Source organism: Colias philodice, chromosome 15 (assembly GCF_061535455.1).
Source record: "Colias philodice isolate Cphi_HAF_F1 chromosome 15, ilColPhil1 Martin Lab GWU primary, whole genome shotgun sequence".
In the NCBI taxonomy this organism is placed as follows: domain Eukaryota; kingdom Metazoa; phylum Arthropoda; class Insecta; order Lepidoptera; family Pieridae; genus Colias; species Colias philodice.
Window position 1 is genome coordinate 4,349,964 of NC_143100.1, and position 18,779 is coordinate 4,368,742.

General features: G+C 29.6%; 2 protein-coding genes across 3 annotated transcripts; one reads left to right on the top strand and one right to left on the bottom strand.

Moving 5' to 3' along the window:
* Positions 1-803: 803 nt before the first annotated feature.
* On the top strand, positions 804-9,867 carry LOC149482147 (monocarboxylate transporter 6-like). 2 transcript variants are annotated; one of them, XM_089704153.1, is made up of 9 exons: positions 804-1,109; positions 4,857-4,980; positions 5,822-5,965; positions 6,120-6,392; positions 6,654-6,798; positions 7,212-7,359; positions 7,583-7,727; positions 8,391-8,579; positions 8,969-9,867. In XM_089704153.1, the coding sequence occupies exons 1-9, from the start codon at positions 993-995 to the stop codon at positions 9,085-9,087; spliced, it is 1,404 nt and encodes a 467-aa protein (XP_089560279.1). In that variant the 5' UTR covers positions 804-992; the 3' UTR covers positions 9,088-9,867. The 2 variants fall into 2 exon arrangements, with proteins under 2 accessions (XP_089560279.1, XP_089560281.1); XM_089704155.1 differs by having other exon boundaries at positions 6,735-6,798.
* Positions 9,868-9,935: 68 nt separating this feature from the next.
* Positions 9,936-17,070, bottom strand: LOC149482148 (cytochrome P450 4g15-like). Its single transcript, XM_089704140.1, has 11 exons — positions 16,981-17,070; positions 15,903-16,111; positions 14,909-15,106; positions 14,332-14,514; positions 13,033-13,102; positions 12,772-12,898; positions 12,332-12,512; positions 12,042-12,154; positions 11,596-11,833; positions 10,713-10,898; positions 9,936-10,341 (listed from the first exon to the last, which is right to left on the bottom strand). The coding sequence occupies exons 2-11, from the start codon at positions 16,105-16,107 to the stop codon at positions 10,163-10,165; spliced, it is 1,680 nt and encodes a 559-aa protein (XP_089560266.1). The 5' UTR covers positions 16,108-16,111; positions 16,981-17,070; the 3' UTR covers positions 9,936-10,162.
* Positions 17,071-18,779: the final 1,709 nt, after the last annotated feature.

Consider the following 18,779-nt stretch of genomic DNA (forward strand, 5'->3'; position numbering starts at 1 on the left):
GACCTGGGTGGCCACGGGATGGTGCCGTTTCGGGATATGTGCTTTTCAGGAAATAACTGCCGCACTGAATTCATTGACACATTAGCAGTATGAGCCGTAGCAAATCTTGAATAATCTGAATTTAGTATGGATGGAGCTTAACCTTTTTTCACATAATGACCTGAAAAACGATTTAGGAATTCCCAATATCGACGAACGTGTGCGAAGTGATAAACGAGGATTTTCAATTACAGAATTCATAACAAGTTTAATGTTTTCTATCGTGGATACTGATGGTGCTGGTCCCGGCCTAGGGTTATTAATGACTGAACCTGTAGCCCTAAACCTTGCTAGCCACGACTGTATCAAATTTATCGAAGGTCCATCTCTTAAACGTTGAATTTGATAATGGTTATTGAACCGACTGCGTGTTTTTGCCAGCGAAATCACCCGAAAAGTATGCCTCAATAGCATAAGCGCGATGCTCTCCGCTCCACTGCTCCATGGCGACCAAAAAATCCGCAGAACTCACGCGCTGAATGACACCCCCCGCGTCCCCCTCGCACGTCGCGTTTTAAAACTAGAAGCGTTCAAACATTGAAATCTGCTGCTGGACACCCTGTATAATAATAACAGGTAAAAGTAGGATTTAATGTTTAATGTCAAACTGATCCTTGCATCATACATCTTTGATAATGGCACTATCACCAACTGACTGAGAGAATATGTGCTTTTATTAAGTCGGAATAATGTTCTCAATTGGAGCCTTATTTTCGCTTAACAAATGAACCGTATAAAATGGTGGCAGAAACAAACAGGCTGTTTTACGTGCGGGTCGCCTCCTCGGAGGGAAATGCTGACAAGACATTTTTAAAATTTATTTCCCGTTTAATTTAAAAATACTTTGTAGGATGCACCTTAGAATAGATTAATCTGTAAAACAATAAAATAAAAAAATATATCGCGGAAGATTCCCTTGAATTTTTGTGAGGTGACTTGGTTTTTGGGTAACCATGGATGAGGCGTTCGCACATTTGGAGCAAAATAAACCAAAACAAGGAAAAAACTCTTTGATAGCGCCGGACGGGGGATGGGGTTATGTCGTTTGTATCGGTGTTGGATTTACTTTCGTAAGTAACTATTTTTCTTACTTTTAAATGTTTTTTTTTTTTAATAAAAGATAGAAAAGATTTTGTACATGTAAATGAAAGAATGGATTACGTGATATTTCAAATTTATAAAATGTTATTAACAACTAAAATATGGTTCATTTTTTAATATGTACCTACTTAATTATTTTCGCATGAATTAAATGTACAATCATTTAAAGTTTTATATAATTATTAAGTATCTTATTAATCATGGTTTTATCATTTATCTATAATAAAAGAAAGTCATGTTAGTTACAATAACTCTACTCTCTACATTCACTCTTACAAATAAAGGACTACCATAACAAATTTGCGTTTTCATGCCGATAAAAAAATCAAAACAGAAAATATTTGTGTAATGCCTATCATGCAATAATCAGTAGTAAAATTATTTTACAAATATTTTATCTTAATTGAATTCTAAAGATTGTCTACAAAAAAGTAATTAAAGAAAATACGATATGCAGTAAAATTAACTCATCACTTTTGATTTCAAGTCTTTATAGTTATATTTTTATCTGAATTAATTATTTTCTTACTTACCTTTATAAGTTGCATGAATGAATAAAGACAATGGATGAATGGCCTCTTAGGTGCCATAAAATAAAACACATAACGTTGGGTATCTAAATTAATATTTAAATAAGTGCAGGAAGATTATAATTGCAAGCATTAAGCAGAAATTTTATATGCGTTTATGATCTTAAAATGATAAGAAATGCGCTTATGTTTAATCTTTCGCTGCAGCAATGTAATTCTTGTCACACGATCGATTATTAAATTATTATATCCGTATTATGTAGTGAATACAGTTATTAAATAATATATGTACTTGCCATTAATTATTTATTTGATACTCATATGCTAATCAATAATTATTTGAACCTGATTTATTATCAATGAGTTAGTGTTTTATTTTTCTGTTATACGTGTTCTTATCTAAAGTTACAATCATTTCATTGAATGCGTGTAGATCCGCAAACTCTTTATTTTGAGTTAGAATTTATTCGTTGATAATATCCCAGCTGTTGCAAATAATCGAAGTCTATATACTAACTCTTATATTATAAAGTCCTAGCTTTGGGACCGCGGCTTCGCACACTTTGTCTTTAAACCTTTAAAACTTTAAATTATATACTAAAACCTTCCTTTTGAACCACTCTATCTATTAAAAAAACGCATCAAAATCCGTTGCGTAGTTTTAAAGATTTAAGCATACCTCTAAAGCGGCTTTTTTAATACTTAGTGATTTATTAGAACTATGTAGTATTAGCATATTGCATTTTCAAATATTATTAAAATCTGTGTCCAGAGCGTTCCAGAAATGTTGTGAACATTATATCGTTTTGCCGATAATTCATTTCAATATTGTTCAAACAACAATTTATCTTATGTATAATATATTATTTCTTGTCATTAATTGATTCGGAATTATATTATCTTGTTCCATTATATGTTCGTTGTAGTGTTTGAGAATTGAATTTATTTTATTTTTTAAACTGAATAGGTAAGTCATTAAAATACATTTTCTGCAGTGGTTTGATTCAATGCAACTGCAAAACAGTTGGCAGTTTTAACCATATAAGAATATAGTTCAATTTAAACCATAGATACAAAAATGTAGATATCTAAATCGTCACAGTAATAAAATTATTCTTTATTAGGTAGGTTTATTAACATAGCACTTATGATTTGAATTTTAAGGAGATAGCAGTATATACCGGAAATGGATAAAGCCTCCAAAGTGTAAAAGAAAGTTGAAGGCTATGCGACAGATTATATTTCGCGACGGACAACTAATCAATAGAGAATTAATTATAATTATCTTAATAATTCATACCTTCTATTCAATCATATTGTCGTTTTCTTATTTAAACTGAGTTAGAAATTGGAATATATAATATTATACTATCTGCGTTTCCCGGTTTCACTCGCGTGGCTGCGCTCCTGTTGTTCTTAGCGTAATGATAATAATATATAGCCTTACTCGATCGATAAATGGGCTATCTAACACCGAAATAATTTTTCAAATCGAAGTAGTAGTTCCTGAGATTAGCGCGTTCAAACAAACAAACTCTTTTGCTTTAAGTAAAATAAGTATATGACGTGCTTACCTTCTACGTAAATTCTGGTAGTTTTACGGTAAAGTAGTAATGTACAACTTTTATTTAAAAGTAGAGTATTTTAGGAAGTTAATTTTGCATAATGTTAATTTTCGATAAAAAGCAAGTTGATGAACATGTCTTTTAACATACATACTTAATATAGAATTTAAATATAACATTCTAATATATGTATGACGTGATTGACAAGATAAAATCGACTACTATAGCTATAATTTGTATATAACATACATATATGGAATTTATACCCAAATATATAGCCATCGGAACTAGTTTCTTGGTAGGTTCAACTACAAAGTTTCCTATGAAATATTGTGCAACTGTACATTTTATGTAGATTTTGAAAAAAAAAGGCATTTATTTTATCCCTTTAAAAAAATATTGTCTTTGTACTTATTTCTGTCTAGACCATTGACTTTAAATGCAAATTGACTTAATTTATTTAATTAAATATTTTAAATTATAAATAAATATTTGTAAAAGATGTGCTTGCCATCATAAGATTTGATATTTATTTATTTATTTATTTATTTATGATAAGGTACCTTACAGCTAGTGATACAATTTTTGAGATGAATAAATACTAAGCTACGCCAATTAAAAGGTACACCAATAGGTAGTAAAAATAATATACGTATGTGAACAAAGACTAGTACTTATAAGAATTTTACAAATGATAAGAGAAAATATTTTAATTAGGAATAAATATCTTGCATTAGATAAAACCTTGCAATACATAGGTAGGTATTATATTCGTGGATTTTTCTCATCACAGTTTCCTTACGACCGGATCTTAGCGTTTGAAAAATGGAAAGACAATTAATAAACAAAAAATAAAAAAGGATATATTATATTATATGTCAACAATTACAATGGGTACATAATAAAACATGTTAATTTGATAGTTATAATCAAATTGTATTTATGAATTTTATTCTTATTGTTGACGAAAACAGATTTTTTTAAATGATTTAAAAAATTGGGGGTTTCCAATTAGTGACGATTTTTTTAATCATCACTACATACTTAGTATAAAACAAAGTCGCTTTTTCTGTCCCTATGTCCCTTTGTATGCTTAAATCTTTAAAACTACGCAACGGATTTTGATGCGGTTTTTTTAATAGATAGAGTGATTCAAGAGGAAGGTTTTAGTATATAATTTATTAGGTTTTAGAAAAAGTGGGCGAAGCCGCGGGCGGTAAGCTAGTATTCTATAATGTTGTTAGCTTAATTCTATCTTATCTATAAGGAATTAACGTAGTCAAATTGTTGAAATTTAAACTGTTGGCGTTTTATTGCGAAGTAAACATGAATAACTCTCATAATCTATAAATATTCAGACAAAAGTTATTGGTATCAGTAATATAAAAATTGGAAAATGACAAAATAACTTTTACTTTAATTAAAAACAGGCTCCTGAAAAACAGTTCTTACTATTTTAGGAGCCTGGGTCGCTCTAATTTGTTAAATGTTTTAAGTGAAATAAATGATTTATTTATTTATTTATATTTATTTAATTTAATAACATACTTAAATTAGAATTTTTACTAGCAAATGCATTTATGTTGGTCTCTATTAATATTATGTTTGTTATTATTTTCAGATGCTTGGGTTCGGATCGTCAAATGCTTTCGGAATTCTATTTAATAATTTTTTCATGGAACAAGATGGTGCGAGTGGACTTCCCCTTGTTATAGGAGTTTACAATGGAGCACTGTCAATAGCAGGTATTGAGTAGATGCAATATATAATTTTGTTTTTCATTTCAGAGGTATTTACAGGATATATGTATGCGATACATACTAGGTAATTTGAGTAAAGCCAAAATAAAAAATAAAACGACCGCGGCTTTGCTGGCGTGCATATATTTCTTACCTATTTTTCATCCATATATCATTTTGATAGTTCTCTTATCTTGGTTAAAACAAGCCAATGTTTCCCAATTTACGAACAGATAAAGAGATAGTTACATAAACAGAGTTATATTTTCGATTATATTTGAAACTTCATGTTCAAAAATTCTTTCAGAGAGAGAGAGAGAGAGTAGAAATGTCAATGAACTAGGCGGTTAAATTATAAATCATTAAAAACTAATTGTTGCGATAGAAACAGTACACCACATGTCAATTATAAGAAATTAAAAGTTATATTCATCTTCCATCCCGGCAAATGTTTGCCACGAAATCCATTGAAGATAGTTCATGTTACGCTGCTCTGACCCTAATCTATGAAAGGTCAATAACCATTATCTTAATCTAACAGTTTTATTAAGAGTCCAGTAGTAGGGCTATGTCAGTGTCATTTTAATTTATTAATATTTGCAATATTAATTGATCTGGCCGAGATATTAGATGGAAATCAAAAAGCAATGACCTATTTCCCTAATTTATTGATGAACTGAATTTAGACGATCTAAAATTTAAGGGCAATTAATTGCAAACCGATACAACCTTATTGCTTGACTCTGTTTGTAGGTACTTATAGTATTAGCTTTTTAAAAAGTTTGATAGAAATGTAAATGGAATGAATAGCATCTACATATAACTTGTGCCTATTTCTCTCTTTCAGGATTTCTGAGTGGCATAGCATTGAAAAAGTATTCGTTCAGACAAGTTGGTTTGGTTGGAGCTGGACTCTTCATTTTAGGAGACGTTTTGACAATTTTCGTACAAAGAACTTATCAATTAGTGTTTACGTTTGGTGTTATACGAGGTAAATATTCATATTTAAATAAATTTACATAATAATCATTGAGTTAAAAAAATTATCGCCTTAATAAGGATGAAATCTGAATAAGGCGGAGGAAAACTCTACTTATTGATAAAGTTAATTGACTATTCAAATTAACTTTATATTTGTATTCCAGGGGCTGGTTTTGGAGTAATGATACCAGTTAGTTTTACGGCATTCAACTGTTACTTTACGAAAAAAAGAACGGCCATGATGAGCGCAAATCAAACTATGAGTAGTATGGCTTCGATAACATTTCCCATACTAGTCACATATCTTCTAGCAGAATATGGGTTTAGGTGGACTCTCGCTTTGATCATGGCGGTAGATTTACATTTATTGTTCGCGATGATAGTTATGCATCCTGTTGAATGGCACATGGTGAAGGCACCAGCGTGTTCTATAAAAGGTAATTTTGTAATCAGTTTATGTCAGTATTTGTCTTGTTGCTTATTAGTAGTCACAAATAATGGTTCAATCATTAATTAAGTTTGTGGAATTCCTTGCGTCATATCATTTTAAGGTTCAAATTTAATGATGAATGATTTTATATTAATACACATTCACTTCATCTTTAATATATCTAGTGGCTTCTGCTCATTGAATTAGTTTCGGATATGTGTATGTACCTATGTGTCGTCCGCTTATCAATGTCCACATGGTATTTCAGAATTGTCTTCACTTTGTGACGTCAATAAAATAAAAAATGAATGTGAGGTTATAGATGAAACCGCCATAAAAATGTTGCCAGGTGATGACGTCATCGAAGTTAAAACATCACCGGTTCGGCATGAATCAATTCAAAAAAGTATTATGTAAGTAGAGTATTATCATAATGATTTTTTAATGATTATTTTAGTGATAACGATGCAGATAATATCTTAATTTATACGATTTTTGCTATACTGTCCTTGACCTTGCATTTGGTAATATATTTCTAAAGTATTATACCATTAATTATATAATTATTAATTATACATGAATGTTGGAAGTTTATTAACAATACTTAATGAATATTGTGTTTAATTAATTCAATCTCTTCATTCAAACTTTTAGATATGAAATCCAAAACTAATGGATATAAAAATAACGGATCTAGAGCAAATTATGATTACTTAACACTTATATTAATAATCTGAAGGGACGATCACTAAATAATAAATATCTCTTGTTTAAAAATGTGTTTGCTTGTGCATAAAATTTAGAAGTTTTTATATTTTACTTACAGAAAAATGATTTACGCAAACGTAGAGTTAGATCTATTGAAAGACCCCAGATTTGTTAGTACTTTAGTCGGACTTGGCTTCGCTTTTGTGTCCGATGTAACGTATCTTGCAATGGAACCCATGCTGTTGTTTTCTTATCAATATTCTAAGGTAAAATGGTAATATTATTTTAACAACATTTAGCATAATTAAAAATACTAATCATTGTAGAAGTGGAAATAAATAGCAATACTCGCGCTACTTTTTGAAAAAAGGGAATGCCTAAGTTCTTTGTTCTTTTTTAAATATAATTAGATGCCAGTTTTATTTCGTCACAGATTAAAATAAATGTGTCGAATATTTCTAATTATTTAATGATGACTGTTTTTTTTAGATGCAAGTGGCCACATGCGTCATGGCTGGTGCTATTGCTGACTTGGCTGCTAGATTTATTTTAGCGGTTTTCACATATTTTTATAACGTGGATAGCAGAAAATTATTTTTTATTGGGACATTCATTACTATGATATTACGAATTGGTAATTTTTTTTTTTTTAACTCCAATTTATAGAAATAATTATATTCTTGTTATTTAAATAGACATACAATTATAAATTTAATAATGGATCGATTATTCAGACCGACCTCATTTTCTTATGCAATACTTCTATTATTAGTAATTAAGTTGATAGAGAACAGGCTTTCCCATAAAAATATTTTAAGGTACATTTTATCTATTTACATAATACTGTAAATCTTATTAAGATCGATTAACTTCTCATTAATATTCTATGTATTTCTTGAGCTATATAATTTATCAGGTTTGTCCAAGGTCTATATAAGAAAATTCTATAGATACACAGTTTCTTAACCTTAAGGTATGCGAATTCAAAGAGGAGGGAGAGTCTCACACTTATTAATTTGTTCAAAAAATATACAATTTAAACTGTAATAACTAATAAGGTTTGATGGGTACCTATAACTTTTAATGAATTTTAATTAAATTTAACTTTGCATAATAACATATAATATTTTAAGACCATTAACTTACAAGTTAAAATAAAATATAATACGCAGAGTTGCTTACAACTTGATTGATCCATACAACTTTTTACTATAACGCCAGTTGAACCGGGAGCGAAAGGCTAGTCTTTAATTATATTGTAGTTTAGTTACTTTAATTTTTACTTATATTTTTTCAGTTCTGGTAACATCAGACAACGTGACATTCGTGTTTACAATAACAATAATTTCGGGTCTTGTAAGATGTTCGGTTCAAGTGTTATTCCCCTTGGTGCTGGTGACTGCAGCCCCAGACCGGTTTCCAGCCGCTTTGGCACTCCATATCTTATTCTCTGGATGTCTCATGTTGATGGCCGATCCGATGATAGGTTGGTATTTCACAATAAGGATTAACTATATAATTATTAAACATATATGTATACAGTCTGTTGTCCGCAAAAACTATATTAAATTATAGTTAGGCGATAATTTATCGTGAATAATTTAATTTGAATTTGAATCTACGCACGCGCGAACGTGACGGGGGCATATTGTATATTACATATATGTAATGCTGTGGGTTAACTTCGAGTATTTAATTTTCGAGTCCGTTAAAAAAATATTTTTTAATCTCTTGGTTTTTTGAAATGTACAAATTGCCTAAGTTTTTGTAATGAATTGTGATATGATATTGAAAGTAGGGAAATATATTTTTTTATCATCTTATTGATTTATTCAAACATACATAAATATATATTCATTAATTATATTTTTTCAGGTGTAATTTATGAAGCGACAGGAAGTTACGTGAACTGTTTTATTGCTATGAGCTTTTGCTGCTTAGTGTGTATAATTCTCTGGACTGTAGAATACTTTGTGTATCGTAAGAAAACGTGATGAAATCGAGTATTAATAAATTATAGAAACTCATACTTTCTTGCAGGGAACAATATGTTTTCAACGCCCAAGCAAGTTTATTCCAAACTATTTTAAAACTATGTAGTTATGGTTCAATTAAGGCTTTATTTTTCACAAAGGTTTCCTATTTTTGAGTTATTGTTACGTTTGTTAAGTATACTATGTTTAGTAGATAATTAAATTTAAGGTATATTAGAATTTTAAAAATAATGTTACCAAACAGCTTAACATAATAAGTATATATTTATCTGAATCCTCTTAATTTCGCTGTCTGATAGTGTATAAGATTAGTTTAGAATTTTAGAAATTTTATAAAATTGACTGAAACAAACACATCGTTAAAATTCAGTGTGATTATGAGGCTTCTGTAAAATAAATGATTGGATCTAGATATATAAATTTGTATTTATTGTAAATATTATATCAATACAAAACAGGAGAAATTTGTGTAGAAGAGAAGTAACTACAAAAGTATTTCCATTTCACCAAATAGACTTATGCCGTTTGAAATTGATGATATTGTTTATTTGTCTTTAATATATCTAATATTAATAGTGCATATACACTGTATTATATAGATCATAAAAATATATACCAAGTAATTTTTTACCTTTATAGTACAGATCCAATATAATCAAAATCAACCTTAAGTTTTATACACATGTATATTATATGAATGGATTGTTTTGGTAAAAATAATGCATTGTTTCAATGAAAATTTAATAAATAATCAATTTAAATATGTATACATAAATTATAAACCATAAAATAATAAACATAAAATGAAACAATTCAGTTATTTTTACTGAATTTAATAAAAAAATAAATCTTATATATCAACTTTTATTATATACATATCACCTTTCGTAACCAGTCAAGAATACAAATAGTGTTACCCTAATTACACAAACGATCTGAAATATTTGATTTAGCCTTAAAATTCTTAAATTTATCAGGTCTTATCGTTTGTTACATTAGTGTTCATAATGACTATGTTAATAGTAATGATGACAGAGTGTTAACAGTCATAGTTTCCTCTATCTAGGAGTTAAATTTAAGCGGTAGACGGAACCCGTTTCCTTGGTTCGATTTGAACCCTGAAGCCGTCGTTTCTCTTGAGGATGATGTCGGCCTGTAATACGTACTGGTCCTCGGTAACGTCAGATACCATCTTGTAGTTACGGAGGATCGTGGACAGGAGGATCTTCAGCTTCAGAAGAGCGTATTTACGACCTATAAGCATCAAATTAACGTGTTAGTGCACCGTAAGATTAACGTTTATCATTGTTCTATTTTATTGTACCGTACTCTAGGATTGTAGAGTAAACAGTTACAAGATAAAACTATTTTAGTAACAATTAGATTCTCGGTGTCGTTATGACAAGTTTTGCAATGGTTTGTTTATACCGGTTTCTTTAATGTTGATTTACATAATTAACTTGCTACAAACACTAATTGCACTTCAGTTTCATATTTTATTGATAACTAATATAAAAAATAGAAACAGTATTTTTTCTTTGCCCTTAATAACTGAAATTTATAAGTGACAAAAGTTCCATAGCCTGATATGGTGTTCACATAAAAAGTAAAAAAAAAATACATACCAACACAACTCCTAGGGCCGGCACTGAATGGAATGTAACTGTAGTAGTGTCTGTTCTGTGTGTTCTCTGGCAGGAAGTTGTCAGGGTCGAACACGTTCGGGTTCTTGTAGTATTTCGGGTTGCGGTGGATCTGGAAGGTTCCGACTACCACCGTGGACCCGGCGGGGAGTACGTAGTTGTTTGTGGCTGGAATTAAATAAGAATTCTATAATGCGGGTCCAACGGGAATTCTGTAATGATGTAACAAACCAAAAAAAATATAGACGAATTGAGAACCTCCCCCTTTTTTGATGTCGGTTGAAAAACATTAAATATGATAAATAAATACTTTTTTTATTGGGAATTGGTTTAAATTGTATTTTTATACTTACATTTATAATTTATTTATATAAATTATTTTTTTAAGTATGATTTATTTAACGCAAGATTTGAAAGTATAATCTAGTCCAGATTGGACTTGGCGCGATTATTTCCACAAGGTATGCACATTAACATATAATTAAGAAGATAAAGCTATCAAAGAGTAGAAATAAATTAGTTTGACATAATAGGTGCACGTGGTATATATATTATTATATTTATAACATAATTTGCATTATTAAAAATTTAATCCTACTCAATATCCTATGACCTATATCATTTCCTTACTCTTATTTCATAATGATAAAAATATTTAAGTACACATTCTGATTACTACTATTTGCTAATTAATCATCATATGTCATGACAACGCATGGCCAAAAACATTAGGTTCTTTTGACGTCTGTTGTTTTAAAACAAAGGAATCAAAATAAATTCACATATGTATTATCAAATCTATAATACATAACAAGATTACTAAATACTAAATAGTAGCCACTATTACTTAAATTATTATACTCACAAATCTTAACGTCACGGTTCAACTTCCTGGCAATGATTGGTACAGGTGGGTACATCCTGAGGGATTCAAAGATCACTCTCTCCAAGTATTTCATCTGGAGGGTGTCTTCGAAGGTGCAGGGGCGGTCAGAGTCACCGAAGATGGAGTAGAGCTCATCGTAGACTCTGGTCTGGATGTCATGGTGGATGCCGAGCAGGCAGAGCAGGAAACTGGAGCCAGCTGCTGTCGTGTCGTGACCCTAAGAGAATATGCCTATGAGATATTTATTGTATGATAAAATTTCATTTACAATCAAGTAATTTAAGTAATAAACCAACTAAGAATTCATCGTCTTGAATAACATTTAAACGATCTAAGTAGTAAGTAATACTGTTGTGTATTTATGTATAAAAATTAATTATCAAATCATAATATTGTCCCAATGTTTTCATAATATGCATAATTACCTCAAACATAATGGTGTCAACCTCTTCCTTGATTTCATGGTCAGTAATTTTGTTTGTGCCGTTTTGTGCAGACTCAATCATAAGGTCCAAGAAAGCAAGGCGTTTCTTCTCACCTAAAACATATTACACTTAATTGTAATGCAAGTTATATATCTACAATGCGATGTTGCTATGCGGAATACGATAAAATTGAACTTGAATTGATCTTTTGCTCCTTGAAACAGCATATCAAGATGAAACAAGATCTAAATTACCTATTTAGTAACATTATCCAATCGAGATCTACTTACCGACGTCATTTTCATCGTTGAAGTCAAGATCATCGCGGTAACCCTTGAAGACCGTGTCAGCCAGAGTCTTGACATTGGCAAGACCAGTCTCGTTTTCTGATGAAGTTTTCTCCTCTACAATGCCAGTTGTGATACCCTTGGATTTGTTCTGGATGTAGCGCTCTTTCTTGTTTTTGATTACCTAAACCAACGAAAAATTGAATAAATTTTCATCGTCCTTTAATGTTTTTTGGAAACAATCTAACATTGTTTCAAATGGGTAAACTTTATAAAACATTTATTATTTATAACTAAAAAATATAATTCTATTGCTGATTAATCTATTAATAGTGGTTGAATAAATTTTCATCATACTTTAAAGTTTTTAATCAATGTAAAATTGTTTAACGTTTGTTTGAAACTAAATTTAAATATAATTAGTTAAAACGGTTTATATTAACCTTGTTAGTAAGACCGTGGATGATGCCCAAAAGTTGCTTTTGTTTTTCGAAGAAAGATGTAAACTTGAAGATTGCGTCGAAACGAAGCCAGAATTTGTAATGCCTTTGGTGAATGATATCGCACATCCTGTAAAATATTAATTATTTAAAACGTAAGCCAACCGAATAAAACAGTAGAAATAATTACTTCAAACATGTTTAGAAGCTTTTTTTCAAGATTAAAGGTTTCAATAAAGTTTTAGAAGTTTTGGATATACGTACTTCATGACAGCCATAGCGTAATCGAAGCCGGATTCATCTTGAGTTTCTTTGGTAATACCCATAGCGGTTTCTGAAATAATTATGGCATTTTATATAAATGTGGTTTTGAGCATCATTTTAATTCTATATATCTAAAGGAATTGAGAATGTAACGTTTAGGAATTTATAAAACATTTTGTCCAATTGAAGAACTATTAAAAGTTAAGTAAAGCTATTTTATATAGTCTAGTAATAGTTTACAGTTAAGTGATTTATAAAAATTAGATGTATTTTTATGGTTTTATGTAATATTAGTATGTATTAGAATGTATCTTACAAAAGGGTTTGTTTTATGAAATAAACTCTAAAAATAAGAGAATAAGTACTCTATAATAGAGTCAATGAAGTTTTTTTTAAATAAATTATTAAATAAAGTTTAAATTAATTTTAGAAGTAAGGTATTTTCATTTAAAACAACAACAATAGTATATTGTAATGACGTAGTAAATTAATGAATGCATCATAAATAAATAGCAGTTAATTATTGAAATAGGTTTTTATCCATGACGCACTTTGGAAAGCAAATGTTGCTTTATCATTACAATTGATTTTATTACTAACAATTAAAATAAAATTATGTACATAAGGTCATATGTATACGTAAATATGCAAAACTAGCTTTTTTCAATAAACAGAATTCGTTGTAGTCGTAATTATGTTCATATGATATAATTTTATGACTGGAAAATTAAGTTTTTTTTGAATGTGTGCATGTCTTTTGTTGTTTTTTTGGGGATGCAAAAGTTCGATAATATAATCGAATGAACTGTCAATGTGAACATTGGAATAAGGTAATGTTATTTTTGTTGTCGTATCCGTTATTCGATCAAGTTTCTTTACGCGTTTTTATTCAAATCAGGATTGCAGAAATAAAACATTTCACCTTTAGATTTAGCTATTAATAAACATAAAATCTATAAAAAGAGGATTTTATGAAGTGATAAAGATGTAAACATTAATCATTCTAAAAATAGTTTATGCTATTTTGGGGTTTATATTCTTACACAATGTTATGATTTTGTGTTACGTAATGTTGTGAAATTCAAACAAAACATTAATAATGAGAATGTAGGTAATAGATAGGTAATATCGAATATGATTTTGAGTTTTCGTAAATTGAATTGTAATTTAATACTAAAAGATTAGTAGAATACACACACATATAAAATTTACATACATATAAAATTTCTTAATAATTTACTATTTCTTTATCGCGTTAAATATAGGGAAATAAGTAGAGTAAGTGATTCAAGATCTTACCTAAAAGAATGTCCACAGTGACACCGCTCATATAGTCGTGAACATCGAAGACTCTTCCCATTTCGGTCTTCATCCTGTTGACGACACTCTTGCTGTTCTGGTTGAAGGTGTCCACGAAGGACTTCAGTATGTTGATGTGGAATGTGGGAGCAATCATTTTGCGGTGGGACCTCCATTTCTCACCTAAATTGAGACATTTGTATGGTGATCAACCATTGTTTGTTAGAGTACAAAAGAAGATTAACTACACGGTCTATAATTAAATTATGTATTTAACAAAAAACAACTACATATTGTAATTAATTTAAATATTCAATATCTATAGGAAATTGTATTTAGTCGAAACGTTTTTAAATTTAGAATTAAACAATTCATAGATAAATATTCATAATTGATATTTTCGTCATATCACAAAATAGTATACAATTTTCGTCGCATCATTTTTATGATACATATTTATATACTTAATTTAAATACCGTTGTTAGAGCAGTGATGTCTACAGCTCTCTTGTTAATTTTCCTGCATATTAAATAATAATTGTGAGATATACAAATAATGTATCAATGTATGATTTACCTGAACTAATAAGGAGACCTTCACCAAGCCATGGCTTGAAGAATTTGTACTCAGTGGCTTTGTCGATGTGTACTTGGCTGTTAAGGATTACTTCTACATCATCAGGGTCGCTCAAGAACACGATGAGCTTTGAGCCGAACCAACCACGGACGACTGTTCCGTACATTTCGGCGTATTGCAGGGCAAGTTTGACCAATTCTAAAATGAAATGTTTGAGTTATATAATGGCGAATTTTATCAATGTTCAATTATAGTAATTGACCACAAACAATACATTTTTGTTCTACAATTTTGAGAAACTATCATACTTTCAGGTTTGGGCTTATAAATAGTATTTATTCCTCAACTATATTTTAGGAATAATAAAACATGAATATTTTTAAATATAAAGAACAGTAAATATCGATCATGATACAGCGAAAAAATAAAATAAAACTTATTTAACATTATTTTATCGACATAATAATAATCGCTACTGAGAACCTCCGTCATTCTTTAAAAATTCAGTTAAAATAGAAGATCTGTGTTTTGTAACGGCATAAAAAACTACGGTTAAATTTGATTTTTTCAAATTGTCTATTGTTTAAAAGATAAAAATGTAATGCATATTTTATCGTATGAATATAGAATATAGACGCCATAATAATTTAAATAATTATATCTCTTTTAAATTTTGCCTTCTAAATGTGAAGGAAGAAATTTTTGTGAGCCTCTCGGATGCACGGATATTTAGTGGGTTTTATAAAATACAATATGCGAAACTTTAGTAGTTCGGATATTTAGATAGATACCTATATATATGTGCGGATGTTGGTTATAAAATTACTCCAAAAATGAATTAGGTAGTAATACTTTGGATTAGCGTATATATTATAGTCTATCTTTTAACTTGGTTATCTCAAATTATATAGAGAATATATTTTCACTATGACGTCCATATTATATAAAGTGCTATTGGATTTGAGTTTAGTGGTGTTATCGATACCAATCTTACCTTCTGGTTTTTTACCGAAGGCCAACAGAGCATTTCCGAATACTGGAATTGCCATGGGCCCTGGCAGTTTGTTTCCTAGCTTGTGTAATCTTGACTGTTGTTGCCATCTGTATAAGAGCCATAATCCGGTGGCAAGGAGAACTAGAGGATAAAAGATCAGACGCGTCGAGAGCTGGTACGTCTGAACGTCTTCGACGACCGTCATATTGCTGTAAAAAAGAAAACGTCTGAACTCTAAATACATGCATTGATTTATAAGACAAGATTATAAGATTTATAAGGTCATACAATTTATATTGACTATTTTAGTAGCGTTTCTTGTAAAAAAAAGCTGTCTATCCGTCTGTACCTATATACCTATGCTGTTATTTAAAACTAACCAGCCGATATTGATCCGATGTTTTTAATAAATTGAGGAGTTTTTGAAGAAGGTTTTAGTTTACTATTTGTTAAGTTTTAGACAGAACGGGACTCAGGAGAAGCCGCGGGCGGAATATGCCATATAATCGTAGCTTTACCATTTGTTATGTATGTGAATTTTAAGATATTATTGTTTATTATTTTTGTTCATAAATAAATAACAGCACGTACGGATGCAGTAAAATATTATTATGCAGTTAAATTAAATAAGAAGGTCAAGTTTGAAACGGATAACATTAATAAGAAAAATTTTAGTTCCATTTTAAAGAAAAGTAATAATAAAAATATGTAATTTCCTTTTATATAAATATTTTATAAGAGGAAATTGGCAGTGATAAAATACTTTAACATGAAGTTACCCTTATAATATCTGTTATTCATATAAATTCGTCCAACAATTTAAAATATATTTTTGGTGAAAATAAAAGTATTAATAATAATTATTGTATCAAAAACAAGGAAATTAATTTTAAGTTCCTTTACAGTTACAATAAATAATATATCTAGATATAATTTTTAGTAAAAAAATAAATATTATATCACACACTTAGAAACAACTTGGACAGTTAATTTACGAAACAGAAAATTTTTAATTTAATCTGGAAATTTTTTAATTATTACATTATTGTGTGAGTTCTATTAAATATGCACGTTGTACCTGGTTAATCCAGACGGTGTGATGTGAAAATATAATCCTCTTTGCTCCAGTTACAATTGGTGGTGTGTTGCTATTTGGCTTTAAGATTTGCTAAACAACAGTTCTTATATAATGACGATGACAAACGAAATCACAAAAGTGTTAAGGTGAGAACACACGCGCGTTTTACCTACGATAAAAGTATAATAATTTTATTTAGAGCAGAATTTTTACTGAACGTATCATTTATTTGAGCTTTTATGGCTGTTTATGAGCTCTGTTTCAGCAGTGAAAACTAAATATCATGTATATTTTTAGTATCTAGGTACTAAACAATGCACGGCTGGCTTCCATGACATTTTAAATTTGTTGTTTCTTATAATAAAGATATATTTTTTCATGGTCAACTATTCTCTAGATACTATTCTCCTGCATTTTCATATGAAATGCATTCACTTATAATATTCTAATACTCATATATGTATTTTATTTCGAATTCAGTGAAAGCTTGTTTAAGAGCGTTTCTACCAAAATCTGTAACAAGCTACCATAATATTTAGTTTCTTAATTTAAGATTTAGATATATCACGTCAATCTAATTTTAAAATAAGCTTTTGGCGAAATGTCTATTTATTATCTACGTATTATTTAATTTGCGCTTAGTATTATTTTGCATTAAACATAATATTATACTATTAGAAAAACAATATGTATAAGCCTTAACTATAATGAAATTAATAGTTATAATTCCTTGACATTTCACCTGAAATTTTTTCATTGTTTGCTAATGGATCGAATCACTTATGACCAATTGATTGGTGATAAAATTTACGTTGAACTTGTAAACAGTTAACCAAATTATAATATTTCATACAGTATTATATAAAAATTTCATTACCTAGTACTGTATGTATGTAAATAATTGTATCATTTTAATAACTTATTATCGATGTTAATTTATGAAAGTAAAATAATATATAGAGCATTGACATAACACATTTCGTAATAGGACGATGGAAAACTTCGGTTTTGGAACTTACCTACGTTTGTTTTATTAATGAGTTTCAGCTTTGAATACCTATTAGATTTATGATTTTAGATCTAGGAGTAAGTATGTTAATATGTATTGTTACTTTATTCTCTTTGGTTTTGAAGTACGTCACATCATCGCCTGTTTAGAGTGTTACCTATTTAGAGTGTTACTTATCTACAATACTCGGTTCTACGATTATGTGTTCGAGTCCTGGTAGAAACCTAAAAAAGTCTTGGTCTGAAAGATCCAAGAAGCCAAAACCGATCAATGGAACAGACGTTAATTATCATCATAAGCTAATTTTCTGTGAACTCACGGCGAGTGACATCGTCCTTTACTTTGCGGCCTCTGAAAAAGTCTGGTAGACGTTACTTGTTTCCAAATGTTTTTATTTTAGTTCTACGATATAATGTTATAATATTTGTGTTATTTTGGGTGTCACACAGGTTTTAAAGAAGTCAATAAATCTCTCAATGGCTACCAATAGTATGGTTCACGAAAAAGTAAAAAAGTCCTTATAGTGTGTTTGTGTTTGTATGTTATTTAAAAAAGAGTGTTCGATATTTCATAGTAATAATAGATTCAAACCATTCTAGTCTAGTTTGATAAATTTTTAATAAAGAGGCCAGGCTATCATTTGAACGGCTGATTAAGCTACTTGACGAAGTTAAGGTGTTGCTAGCAACAAATACAGTTAGGAGTATTAAGCTTCGTATAATAATGTTCAGACATGTGTTTTCCTTGGTTATTATTTAATGTAGTTAGTATTTAAGTAGATTATAAAATA